Here is a 12,046-nt window from a genome sequence, read left to right on the forward strand (position 1 = left end):
TAGATGACAGCTACTAAAACTACTATACAACAACTACCACCAACAAGCTATCCCCTCTTATCATATACAGCTTCTTTGCAGCTCTTTTCTTCCTCTCATACCGGCGCAAATTGAAAAAAAAACGGCTCAAAAACCTCGAAACTGAACCTTGAATGCAGCTCTATTTAAGTGCATTTTTACAAAACCAAAACAAACTCCACCTGTGCCAAAGAAAATGAAACAAAAGCGCCGCGTAGGGCGAAACAAAGCGGGCAAAATATTTGTTGCCCAAAAATTCAATCGAACCCATTTTTTTTTTGTTGTTTTCTTCCCAACCTACAGCCGGAACAACTTTCACCGGAAACAAGCAATCGCAAAACGATTCCCAACCGTCCCATAGTTGGAAAATCATCCCTCCCTTTGTGTGTGTGTGTGTGTGTGTGTGTGTGTGTGTGTGTGTGTGTATCGGTGGTGGTGGTGGTGGTGCACTGGGAAATGTTCATTATCTTTCCGCGCGGCATCGTGCCAAACAAATAGCAGCGTGTTAGCGCATCGCACAATCCCCTTGCTGGGAGGCAAAACGGGGGAAGGAGGACCCGAAACTATTCAAAACGCTGTCAGCACTCCTTTTGTACGTGTGCATCCCCGTTGCAGCAACAGCAGCAGCAGCAGCAGCCACACACAGATACATAGTGTGAGAGGGAGGGAGAGAGAGAAGGAATGAGAGAGAGAGAGCTATACGAACAAAGGCAAAGCTTCCCGGCGTTCGGTGTCTGTTCGTGTCGGGCTTGCGTTGGGGTAAAAGGGCATCGTCATTGCATTGTAGAGCAGCATCCTTCACAACAGCAACACAACCATGGCATGCTGGTGTGCGTCACCGTTTTTTTTTGGTATGATACCAGCGAATAGTACCAGCAGTCAGCCCGATCTGGTCACCCGGTCGCCGCCACCCGTTGCTTCCCTTGTGTTGTCAGGTTGTTCGGATCACAAGAAAACGGGAAAATGGCTTTGTGTGTACAGACACACACACAGTGTGCTTTCTACCCACTCTCGATTCTTATTTTCCTCAAACCACCACCATCCTTCAGAGCATTCTCTTTCTCTCTCTGTCTCGCTTACCACCCGATCACAAAAGCGAATGCTTTCAAACACACACACAGGCACACATACACAAGGATAACAGCATAACTCCTTTGCAACTGGAAGCTGCTGGTTGCCCGCCCGGTGCAGTTTCGCTCGCTCGCAAGCACACACAACAGCATCGTTGTACCATAAATATACCCCTCCCCACTCACACACCCGAACCCCCGTCCTGTGCCACAAAACTGCAACCCCCGGGGGTTTTGTGTGTGCAATCCACTACCCCACCCCACCCCCAAGTGGAGAGAAAATACGAAGGACACAGCCGAGCGAAATTCGTGGCGCTCGATTCGTTGTCGTCGTATCCTGGTCACGGCACCAGCTGCAGCAGCAGTTCCACAAACCGGTACGGAAAATCAGGAGAGCGGAGAGCGCAATGGCATGATAGAGTGAAGAGGGGAAGCGGGGGGGGGGGGGGGGAAATGCAATAGAGTTGGGAGGGAGGGGAATAAAAGTTAAAGGGAAGCGGGGAAAGAGAAATAACATCGGAGCGTTTATTTTCATTACAATTCAATGTGTATACAAGGGACCTCCCTTCCCACCCGCATTCCACTTGCTCGCCCGGTGCCGATTGAGGGACGGTTGTGTGTACGGCTCAAGTTTTACCCAACCCAATCCCCACACCCTTCCACCCCACCACATCTGCCATCCGCCCAAGCACAGCACAACGGAATAACCTTTTATCCTCGCCAAACATCATCAACAACGGGGCAACACGGTTTGGATCGGTAGCGCGGGGGAGAAGAGGGAGGCAATGAAGGCCATCCATCCCGAAGCAGTTTTTCATCCGGGCCCGGCTTCAGCTGGTACTGCTCGCCCGGCACACAATCTCCCCTATCTCCTGCCCTCTTTTGTCCTGTGTACGGGGTTCCTGGATGGGGAGGGAGAGGAGTAGCTGATGAATGCACAAAACACACCCGAGAACTGGAATCCAACAAAACCTCCCAAAAGGTAGGTGGCGCAGGATGGAGTAGTAGGAGTAGTTAGAGGAAGGAAGGACTCGCTGTGTCTAGGACTTTCCGCCCAGAACGGAACAGCGAGGGAAAACGATGATTGTATGTGTGCGAGAGAGTGCGAGAGAGAAAGAGGGCGAGAGATTGTGTCCTGTGGCTGGGTTGGGAGGAGAGATGGCTTGGGAAACACACACAAAATCAATAATTCCCTTTTATTCAGGATGCCAGCGTTCAGTCAGCGCTGGGGCTTTGTGTGTTGTTGCTTGGTACTGGGGAGACACAAGCGAGATAAAGCGAGAGGGAGAGAGCAAGAGAGCGAGAGAGAGACAGAATAGCAATGAATGGTACGATAATCAACGATCTCCACACGCCACGCTGCTGCACCACGCTGCTGCATGCATCGCCTACTTTTCCCTTCCAGCGTTGTGCCAGGCACAAGAAGCATCCTTTTGCTGTATGAGCTCTCACCATTCCAGTTACTTTCTCGCTCTCTTTCGCTCTCTCTCTCTCTCTCTCTCTCTCTCTCTCTCTCTCTCTCTCACACACACACACACACGAAAGCACTGATCTGATTTCCGGGAAAATGGCAACGGTTGGAAGGAAGCTTGGATGTTGCTGATGCCGGTGGAACCTTTTACCACACAATGCAGCAGCCAAGAACATGTTGGGGGGACACTCACATTACTAACACTGACACACGGACACGGACACAAATACACGAGCACGCGCGCCTGTTGAGCCCGCCGATCCTCTGTGGCCGCTGTTTAGGACAATGTTGTCTCCTAGCTCCCCCTCCACACCACAATTCCACCCAAAGCCTCACACAATCCCCCAAAAGTGCATTTGGCAGGTAGTGTTTTGGCAGTGTTGCCATCCCTTAGAGGGGGGCTAAAGAGCTCGAGAGTCCTGGGCGGTTCGGGAAGTAAATGTTATTGATTTTCCCACCCCTTCTCTACCATCACCTTATTGTGTGTATGGGGGTGCGAGTGAGGAGTGCTCCTTCATGCTACCGGGGCACCAGGCGTCCGCTTTTTAGTTCGCCCAAGCCATAAAAGCCATCGCCAGTTGCCGATGTTTTGGGGCGTGGTTGGGTTGGGTTCTTGCGACTCTTTCTCGGTACACACCATTGTGCCACGTGTTACTATGTCATGCGTGTGTGTGTGTGTGTGTGTGTGTGTGTGTGTGTGTGGTGCATCTTCTTCGGAGGCGAAGAAAGCGCCTTCACTTCTCCCTCCATCTTCCGTGTGTGTATGTGCTTTTTCCACACAGGAGTGTTCTCTTGTCCAGTTTTCTACCCTTTTCTAGATCGTGCATTCTCTTCATTGAGCACTGCTGCACGGGGGACATTGTATGCGACAGCAGCGCGTGTAATGCAATTTATTGAATCGTCAACCAGTCAAGCGTGTACTCCCTCCTTCCTGTAGGGCCGTTACGAGATAGCGATCCCGTTTCATTATGCATACATGCAATATGCAGCGCGAGATTAATGCCCCCCCCCCCCCCCCTTTTGCTTACTTACATATTGGAATGTGCTCCCTCATCCTCAACTTTGTATGGGAGTAACGAAATGGCTGGGAGTTCTTAAAGCAAAACCTCCAATATATGCTTCCGATCGTTCGCTCTTATCCCTTATCATCGCACCTCTTCTTGCATGATGCAATATTGAACCTTCTGTGTGAGTTCTGATGCCTTTTCTACTCTCTTTTAAGGAATGTGTAGTATTTTTCCCTGCTGTATCCTCCAAATTGGAACAGAAAGACAGTGTGCATGTCCCGCGGAACCAGGAAGGCAAGATGCCGCAACGCAAACATTTCACTCTTATTGCGCACTTTTTCAGCACTTTCGCAGTCACTGTGAGCGGGGGCTTTTATGGCGTGAAAAATATGAAAAAACCACTAAAAACCCTCCGAAGAGAAGATGATTGAGTGCAACAGCCCGCTCCACCTGGCTGTCGCTTTTTTAAGCCTTTACTGTGAGAGAAAAAAAGGCTTACTATAGAGAAGGCAAAGCAAATACGGAAAAATCTTCGCTAAATCCGTCAATATTGAATGGGGGTTTTTTTGTATGGGGCGAACCATTTCTTTTCCTTTCCCATGGAGGGGAAGGGAGTCCATTTCATACGCAAAAACGAGATGTGACGCCTATAGAGCGTCATAAGAGCGTGCCATAGAGACCTCGCTGGACCGGACCGGACCACAGCGGAAGTGATTAATATATTGTCAAATTGCACCACCAAATGTTTGCCCCTTCCTCTCGTTTCCCCTCTCCTCCTTCACCCCCTTTCACTGCCACGTTTGTTCCCGCGTGCGAGCGCACGTCATGTTAGATGTTTCTAATTCGATTAAAAATAGCATTTTCAAAACAGCGAAGCATCCTTTCCCACCTCCCCCCTCTGTGTGGCTGCGCTGCGTTCAGCTGTTGCTCCTGATTGAATGAATCAAACCCTTTCTGTCATTTCCCACCATCAAGGGGGGTGTCGCTCCATTCCGCTCCCTTCCCACCACCTTTTCCTTTGGTATAGTTTGCGCGAAAAGAAATGATTAATAATAGAATTCATTTTTCGCGCATTGCGTTTTCTATGTGGAAAAGGGAAACTCTGCACGCAGGAGCATAAAATGAGAGAGGGCATTGGAGCGCGCGAGGGGGAGGAGGATCGTGCACCACACATCATCTCACAAGGAAGTTGGAAAAGTTAGTTCTTTTGATGGAACAACGAGCGCAATTTCTAACAAAGTGCGACTTATTTCACCATTGCACCGTTCGGGTTGCTGCCTCGGCTGTGTGTGTGTGTGTGTGTGTCCCCTCTCTATTTTTAGGCCCGGGAATCGACCCTTTTGGAATCACGGGTGACACTGTGCCACTGCACCACTGCTGCACTCTAGAGGTTGCAGTTTCGAGGTGCATTTGCGTGTGCGCCTTTCCCCCGGCCAAAACGGGCAATGAAAATATCTCCTTGGGTTTTTTGATGAATGAAAGTGAATTAAATCGGTGGAGGGGAGGGGGGGCAGAGGAAAGAGAGCGGAGTGTGGAATTTCACCCACTCCCTTCACATTCACCCCTCGGCGCCGACCAACTGCAGTGTGTGCAGTTGAGGATCGCAGCACATTCTCCAAAACCGCAGCGAAAGGGGGAACCGCAAACTACACGTCGATCATAAGATTTCATGAGATTTTTGAATGAAGTTGACGTGGTTTTGGGGTCGGGAATAAGCCGAGAATGAATGTGCATATATGTGTGTGTGTGTGTGTGTGCGCGCGCGCACACGATGTAAATTATGCAAACGGCAACTGCCTGACGTTCATTACCCGTTCTCTACCTCCATTAAAGTCGTTCCGCGTTAGGGAGGATCGTTTTTCAGCTGTCCTACCTCAACATTGTGTGTGCAAAGCGAAAAAGGTGTTGAATTTCTGCGGGGGGAAAGAATAGTTAAAAACACACTGAAAGTTATTTAAAAACGTTAAATAAGCTATATAATGTATGAATAAAAATTTATAAAATGTAAATTATATGGAACTACACGTTTTTTTTTTGTGCAAATTGTTAATGCTAAAATTCAAATCTCTCAACCGTTTTCTTGTAACGCGTGCGTAACACCGCGTAACGCCTTTGTGTTTAACTGTAGCGACATCTAGCGGCATTTGAGGGGAAGCATGTTTTTCAAGAGAATTCGATTTGGAAAAACATAAGTTAGGAACATAATTAGACTTTCTTGTTTTCTCTTCAATCTATACCAACACTCATCGACCAACACACTTTACATTTGCATAGATTTGTGTATATTAGAACATATTTTGCCACTCTTTCTCTCTCTCTCTCTCTCTGGCCAATATACATAGTTCACAGCTAGACCCGGGTAAGCCTCATAAACGCCCGGGCGAGATATTTGTGATATGTAAAATAGCATCGTACCGATGCAATATAATATATATATTTCCACTACTAAACTAACACATGCTACGGTACAGGTAAGCGACAACGCTCCTTTGTGTGCGCACTTGGTTTGGTGGTAGTGGCGCCATCGCTTAAACGTAAACTCTCGCTTTTTTTCGTTCTGTGTGTGTATAACATCAACAATGAAAATGCAATATAACCAACCCACCCAGTTTCCCTTTTCACCTATTGTAAAGTTTGTGTGTGTGTGTATGTGAGTTTAAATTTTGTAACTTGTTTTCTTCCCTTCCAAAAACTCCTTCTTTTTTTGGCATCGTTGGCACTATTTGTGGTAGCAGTACTCTAATAGTTGTAAAACAGTCTAACATGAAGGAAAGAAACAACTGACCACAATACAAAAATGAGGGGAAGTGTTGGGTGGTTAAAGTGTCTTTTGTTTTGCTGTTAGAATGGTTTAGATTAGAATTATGCTGTTCTCCTCTTTGCGGTTAATACTTTTTCCATCGACTAACCTTGGCCATTTTTCGAGAGCTTCCTCTTCCATTCCCGCTATTACACTTTTTTCGAGCCTTGCCTTCAAGTCTTTCCTCCCACATTCCTCCCTCACGCACTCATTCGCTAATCAGTTTCGATAAAATAACCATCATCTATAAAGTACATCTAAAAGAATAAGAATAGTCTTACATACGTAGACGGATAGAGACATTTAAGACATAACACGCACACACACGCACACATATACACACGTACACGGGGACGCACACGGACACAGCCTCCATCAAAACCGGAATGAGCCTCCACCGCTCGAGCACATTTTCGTTTTCATCTTGCGGGATGAGTTTGACGCCAGCACGCCCTCGATCGGACGCTTTGCTCCGACGTTACTCACGCCTTTACTCAGCCAACGGTTCCGTGTCGCTTTGGTTGCCGTCGAGCACGCGGTTTACGTACCGGTTGCGGATCGCTTCCGGATCTTTGGCGCGACGTTCACGCTCCTGCTGGCTGTCGGTCATATCGCTGGACGATCCGGGTTCGCCCGACATGCGCGGCAAGCTGGAAAAGTGCGACAAAGGAGATTTAATGTTGAATCGGGAGCTAGTAATAGCTTTGCGCATGTGTCATACGTTTTGTTTGCGTAAAGAGAACGCGCCGCAGGGCTCATGTTCAATATGCCGTCGTTGCTTGCGTCGTACATCCAGATAACGATGGTGGCCAGTAGCGAAACTGCAGAAAGCAATATTTAAAACACATCAAACAGATGGGAAAAATACAGTAAAGGCATTTAAAACGAAGGCTTACCAATGAGCCATCCGATGAAAAACATTTCCAGCATGAAATATCCGCCCTTATCCACGATCATTCCCGAGATCATCGAAATCACGGCAAGGCCCAGGTTCTGCACCGACTGACAGCTGCAAAAAAAGAACAAAATAAAAGCTTTAATCTCACTGTAAAGAAAGGAAAATCTCCAAAACCTACATTCCGTAAGCCGTTCCGAGCTGATATTCCGGCACGATCAGTGCAACCAGTGGCCACAGGCTGGAGGCCAGCATCGAGTACGCCAACCCCATCGTAATCATGCCAATGTACGGATTCAGATAGCTAAATGCCAGCATGCCGTGCGCCACAATCGTCACCAGCACGGACAAGAACACCCACAGCACATTGCGCCCGGTACGATCGACAATCAGCCCGAACAGTGGACTCGCGACCGCCGCAATAATGTACACGATCGAGTTGACCGTGTTCGCGTCCTCGGACGAAAAGTCAAACTTGCGCATAAAGAACACCTTCCCGAGGGCAATGAACGGGAAGATGGCCACATAGTACGCCACACAGATCACGGTCACCATCCAGAAGGACACCTGAAAAGTGCGGACGTCCGACAGCTTCGCTACCTCTCCTCCCGGGGCCGAATCGTTGCGCTTCAGTATGCGTGCCGCCCGGCGATCCATCCAACCGAGTATGAGCGCACAGATCATCGACATTACGCAGGTCAGTGTGGCGAGCAGAAGGACAACCCCGGTGCACATGTGGCCCTGGTAGCCGAGACTCTTGACGTACTTGTAGATCGGTACCATCACGAGGAAGTTTACCGTGCTGCCGACGCGCGCAAACGACAGCTGCAGCCCAAACACCATGTTCAGCTCCTTGCCCTTAAACCACAGCACGGCGTAACTGTTCTGGGCCACTGCGAGCGATTCTGCGCCAATGCTGTAAAACGTAAAAAGGAGTTTACACACTGAAATAAAGCGGAATTGTTTGCCTTCTTACCCAAACATAAAGCGTCCCACAATCATGAGCCAAAATAGATTGATCGTGGCGCCCATCGCGAAGATCAGCTGCCCGATCAGCAGTATAAACATGTAGATGATCGTCCCGAGCCGGATGCCAAACACGCGGTCCATCAGAAACCCACCAATAAAGCACAGGATCACGTTCGGCCACGAGTAGATCGAGTACAGCATCACGAACTGGGTGGTGGTGAGATTAAGGTCCGACTTGAACGTATCCTGCAGCGCGCCCGGATTGTCGTAACAGAAGTACGAGCCTGTGGGAAACAAATTACCAAATTAATGAATGGGGGCAGCAAGGCAGAACGCTCTTACGCGATGGTGGGGTCAAAGGTTTGCTTCCGGGCATGCCGCGCGATAAAAACGGACGCCCACACGCGGGGCACGCGATTCCAAGACGGTGCTACTAGACCATCACATTCGGCCCACATTCGATGCGTGTGTTTTCTTCCCGGTGAGTGTTTGACAGGTCGCTTATCTATCTACAACGGCGTACGCGCGCGTAATCGCGCCCCGTCAGCTGGTGGAATCGGGACGGGCCACCGTACCAATTATGGCGGAAAATTGCGTCGCTCGCGGCACTTACCAAAACCGACCAAACACATCAAGATAAGGGCCTGGAAGCGGTGCAGAAAGGAGGACGGATTACAGCACGCGCTTGCCCCACAGCCCGTCAACCGCTCCGCCAGCTCGTCGTCATCGCTTGGCCGTCCGTGGCGGGTCAGGGAGCGACCACTGCCGGTTCCGGTCGGCTCGTCCGTGTCCGTGTCCGGCTGCAGTATAGGACGGCGGGCCTCATCCTCTTCGTACTGGCGGGGCATGCTGCTGCCTCACAGCGGAACTGCGAACGGAAAGGAAAGGCGAGAAGGAAAGGGAAACAAGCAATTACACACTGGCTTTGACGGGGCAGACAGAGGGGGGGGCCGTTGCTAACACACAAAGAAAATGAGTGATGCGGGTGACCGACGCAATCAAAGTGCACAATGACTCAAGCAACGAGGGACGACCCACATACGGGCGCGTTACTCGGAAACAAACAGTGTTTAGAAAAACGCCCCGATTTTTCGGTCAGCAGTTTCCCATTCACCCCCCCGTTTGAAGCGAACTGACTTGAACCCCTCCTCCTCCTGGGGGACAGTTCGGTGACGTAGAGTCCCAGGAATGCACCGCCCCTAGCAACTTACTTCTCCTTCAGTGTAGGTGAGACTTTTGGTCGCAAACAGTGTTTATTGCGTAGGTAAATAAACGAAATGTTAAACGAAAGCTACAGTGCCAACAGGTCACAACACTGCTCTGCCTCTGCCTCTGCCAGCACAAATCACAACACAATTGTTGGCCTTATTCTACACACACTCGCGCACACACACTACTCACACTCGCAAGAGACGGAGCGATTTAATCGATTGCGGGAACGCGTTGGCACCGAAGCCCGAGCGGCCGTTCTGCTCTGGCCAACTTCACCGATTAAATCCTCTATCGGACAGCAAACTATCGCACGGCCGGACCTCGCTTATTATCTCCACAGGCCACCACCAACTTTTGCACAGCTCTCTGTGGGTGAGTGTGTGTGTGAATTTGATCACAACAAACTATTCGTCACAACAAAGCGCGTTTACACTGCACGATTCAGTTGCGATTGTACCATATGGGAGGGGGTTTTGACCTTATTTTGTGTCTTATTGGGCCATTTTAGAGCAATTTACGTTGAACAATGGAAGCAAAATTATTTTAAAACAAACTGTTTGTCGACTCGATAGAAATAATGGTGATTTCAGGGCAAATTGTTAACGTATTCACAACACAACATTTGACAGTTACAGGCGGTCCCCGAGATACACGGTTAATCGGGACCGAAAACGGTCACAAAATACCGCGTATCTCGAATTTCCGCGTAGGTCGAATCTCGTGATTTGCAGCTAAAATTTCAGTAATGTTCGAGTAATTTTGCAAGTAAGGAGGTTATAGTTACTTTATGAATTAGTTGATATGATTCTTACTGAATATAACAGTTTTAAACCATTTGAAATAGTTTTTAACATTCGATCAAAACGGAAATTATTTGGCAATTTAAAATTGATGTGTCAAATCAGTACAATTTGCTCAAAGAATTGTGATATTTAGAAAACCGCGTATCTCCGAATCCGCGTATAAGAGGTACCGTGTATCTCGGGGACCGCCTGTATTCTGATTTGACAGCATTGGGCCTGTACATACTGTGTTTGCGATTTTATATTAATCTTTATGCAAAAACGAAGGAAAATATGAACTACTTCTCAATCTTTGGAAAGTATAAAAAAATCGACTTGCTTCATTCTTCTGAAATTCATCTTTGGTTGAACAACATCAATTATTTCCGCTAACATCACGTAAGTTTACACTCGGCTCCCAACCTACCCCATTCTTGTCTCGTGTAAACGGTGCTTCACGTCTGCTTGTTGTTGTTGTTGTTGACGTCAAAACATACGTGTCGCAGTGAGAATCTGCTCGCGCGAGCAGCCTCCGTGTTTTTTAGAAACTACAGCAGAAAAAGAGGTCTGCCCTTGTTTCTTCCCAAAAAGCAAACAAACGACCCACACCACCAGCATGGCGGATCTCAAGCGCGATCTTGACGAGTACCTGCTGCTGCAGGAAAATCAGAAGAAAAACTTCAAGCTCGAGATGCCCAAAATGCCCTCCCTTCCAACGCCCGACCTGATGGGCAAGCTGTTCGGTCGCAACCAGGAACCGGAAGCAAACAGTTGGCTCAAGGATACACAGGACACTTGTTGCCCCAAGCTGGTAGGTTGGGCAGAAGGGGGGGGGGGGGACGAAAAGAAGAGGGCTTCTGTTTCCTAACCGTGTGCGCTTGTGCCTTTTTCAGTCCCGAATCCAGCGGATAGTCGGCTTCGTGACATGCATGGGACTCGGGATATTCTGCATTATCGTGTCCACGTTCTACATACCCGTGCTGATACTGAAGGCGAGAAAGTTTGCCCTCCTCTACACGCTGGGCAGTGTGTTTTTCATCATGAGGTAAGCAAAGAGCGCGCGCGCGTGTGTGTGTGTGTAGGACATATTGATGTACCTTTACTCATTTCGTTGTAGCTTTTCCTTCCTGAGCGGCTTCGGTGCCATGTTCCGGCAGATGTTCTCCCGCGAGCGGGTCGCCATGTCGATCAGCTACACGTGCTGCCTCACGGCCACGCTGTACTTCGCGATGGTTGCACAAAGCACCGGGTTGACGGTGCTGTTTGCCGTGGCACAGATCATCACGCTGCTGTGGATGATTCTGGCCGCAGTCCCCGGCGGCATGAGTGGGGTCAAGTTTTTCGGCAGCATGTTCCGAAGTTCCGTGTCCAGCACGCTGCCAGTTTGAGGAGTAGCGTAGCGCAAGCGAGGAGAAGGACGCATTATACTGCATGGAGAAAGCAATCGCGATGCGCAACTGTCTGTGTGTGATATCATGTTTAGCTGTAGCTGTACGTAAGCCAGAGATTACAATTACGATGTGTTTAGGTTAAATGTACCCCCACTACTTTCTTGGACAGGTCCTGCTGGGCCGGGCGCAGGGAAGGCGTTCCCCGCATACCTTTCTGTGGCCGGTCAGATAACGATACTAAAGTATTTTTCAAATAAAACCGTACAACGTATATAAACGTAACAAAATAAAAGAACAAAAATGCTTTTCTGTGAACCTTTTTGTAACAAAAACAGCAATTTTCAACGATTTCATTCAAGTAAAGCACAACAATCAATTCTGGCTGGCAACACTGCTCCGTCCTCCTCGTTCAAAAACGTCAAATTTGACAG

General features: G+C 48.8%; 2 protein-coding genes across 2 annotated transcripts; one reads left to right on the forward strand and one right to left on the reverse strand.

The window, feature by feature from the left end:
* Nucleotides 1-5,825: 5,825 nt before the first annotated feature.
* LOC120955815 (major facilitator superfamily domain-containing protein 1-like) lies at nucleotides 5,826-9,838 on the reverse strand. The gene is made up of 7 exons (XM_040376997.2): nucleotides 9,442-9,838; nucleotides 8,844-9,098; nucleotides 8,238-8,514; nucleotides 7,443-8,177; nucleotides 7,263-7,375; nucleotides 7,088-7,187; nucleotides 5,826-7,016 (listed from the first exon to the last, which is right to left on the reverse strand). Exons 2-7 carry the CDS (start codon nucleotides 9,076-9,078, stop codon nucleotides 6,857-6,859), a joined length of 1,620 nt encoding a protein of 539 aa, XP_040232931.1. The 5' UTR covers nucleotides 9,079-9,098; nucleotides 9,442-9,838; the 3' UTR covers nucleotides 5,826-6,856.
* An 854-nt stretch (nucleotides 9,839-10,692) lies between these two features.
* LOC120955818 (vesicle transport protein SFT2C) lies at nucleotides 10,693-11,925 on the forward strand. The gene is made up of 3 exons (XM_040376999.2): nucleotides 10,693-11,035; nucleotides 11,118-11,269; nucleotides 11,342-11,925. The coding sequence occupies exons 1-3, from the start codon at nucleotides 10,841-10,843 to the stop codon at nucleotides 11,610-11,612; spliced, it is 618 nt and encodes a 205-aa protein (XP_040232933.2). The 5' UTR covers nucleotides 10,693-10,840; the 3' UTR covers nucleotides 11,613-11,925.
* Nucleotides 11,926-12,046: the final 121 nt, after the last annotated feature.

This window comes from Anopheles coluzzii, chromosome 3 (assembly GCF_943734685.1).
Source record: "Anopheles coluzzii chromosome 3, AcolN3, whole genome shotgun sequence".
NCBI classification, from domain to species: Eukaryota; Metazoa; Arthropoda; class Insecta; order Diptera; family Culicidae; genus Anopheles; species Anopheles coluzzii.

Bases quoted from the DNA above. Each gene is read 5' to 3' on its own strand.
- LOC120955818 (XM_040376999.2), top strand. From the start codon at position 10,841: ATGGCGGATCTCAAGCGCGATCTTGACGAGTACCTGCTGCTGCAGGAA. The intron at 11,036-11,117 runs GTAGGTTGGGCA...TGCCTTTTTCAG, and splicing joins ACACTTGTTGCCCCAAGCTG to TCCCGAATCCAGCGGATAGT. The intron at 11,270-11,341 runs GTAAGCAAAGAG...ATTTCGTTGTAG, and splicing joins AGTGTGTTTTTCATCATGAG to CTTTTCCTTCCTGAGCGGCT.
- LOC120955815 (XM_040376997.2), bottom strand. From the start codon at position 9,078: ATGCCCCGCCAGTACGAAGAGGATGAGGCCCGCCGTCCTATACTGCAG. The intron at 8,515-8,843 runs GTAAGTGCCGCG...TGTTTCCCACAG, and splicing joins GATGTGTTTGGTCGGTTTTG to GCTCGTACTTCTGTTACGAC. The intron at 7,017-7,087 runs GTATGACACATG...GCACTTTTCCAG, and splicing joins TCTCTTTACGCAAACAAAAC to CTTGCCGCGCATGTCGGGCG.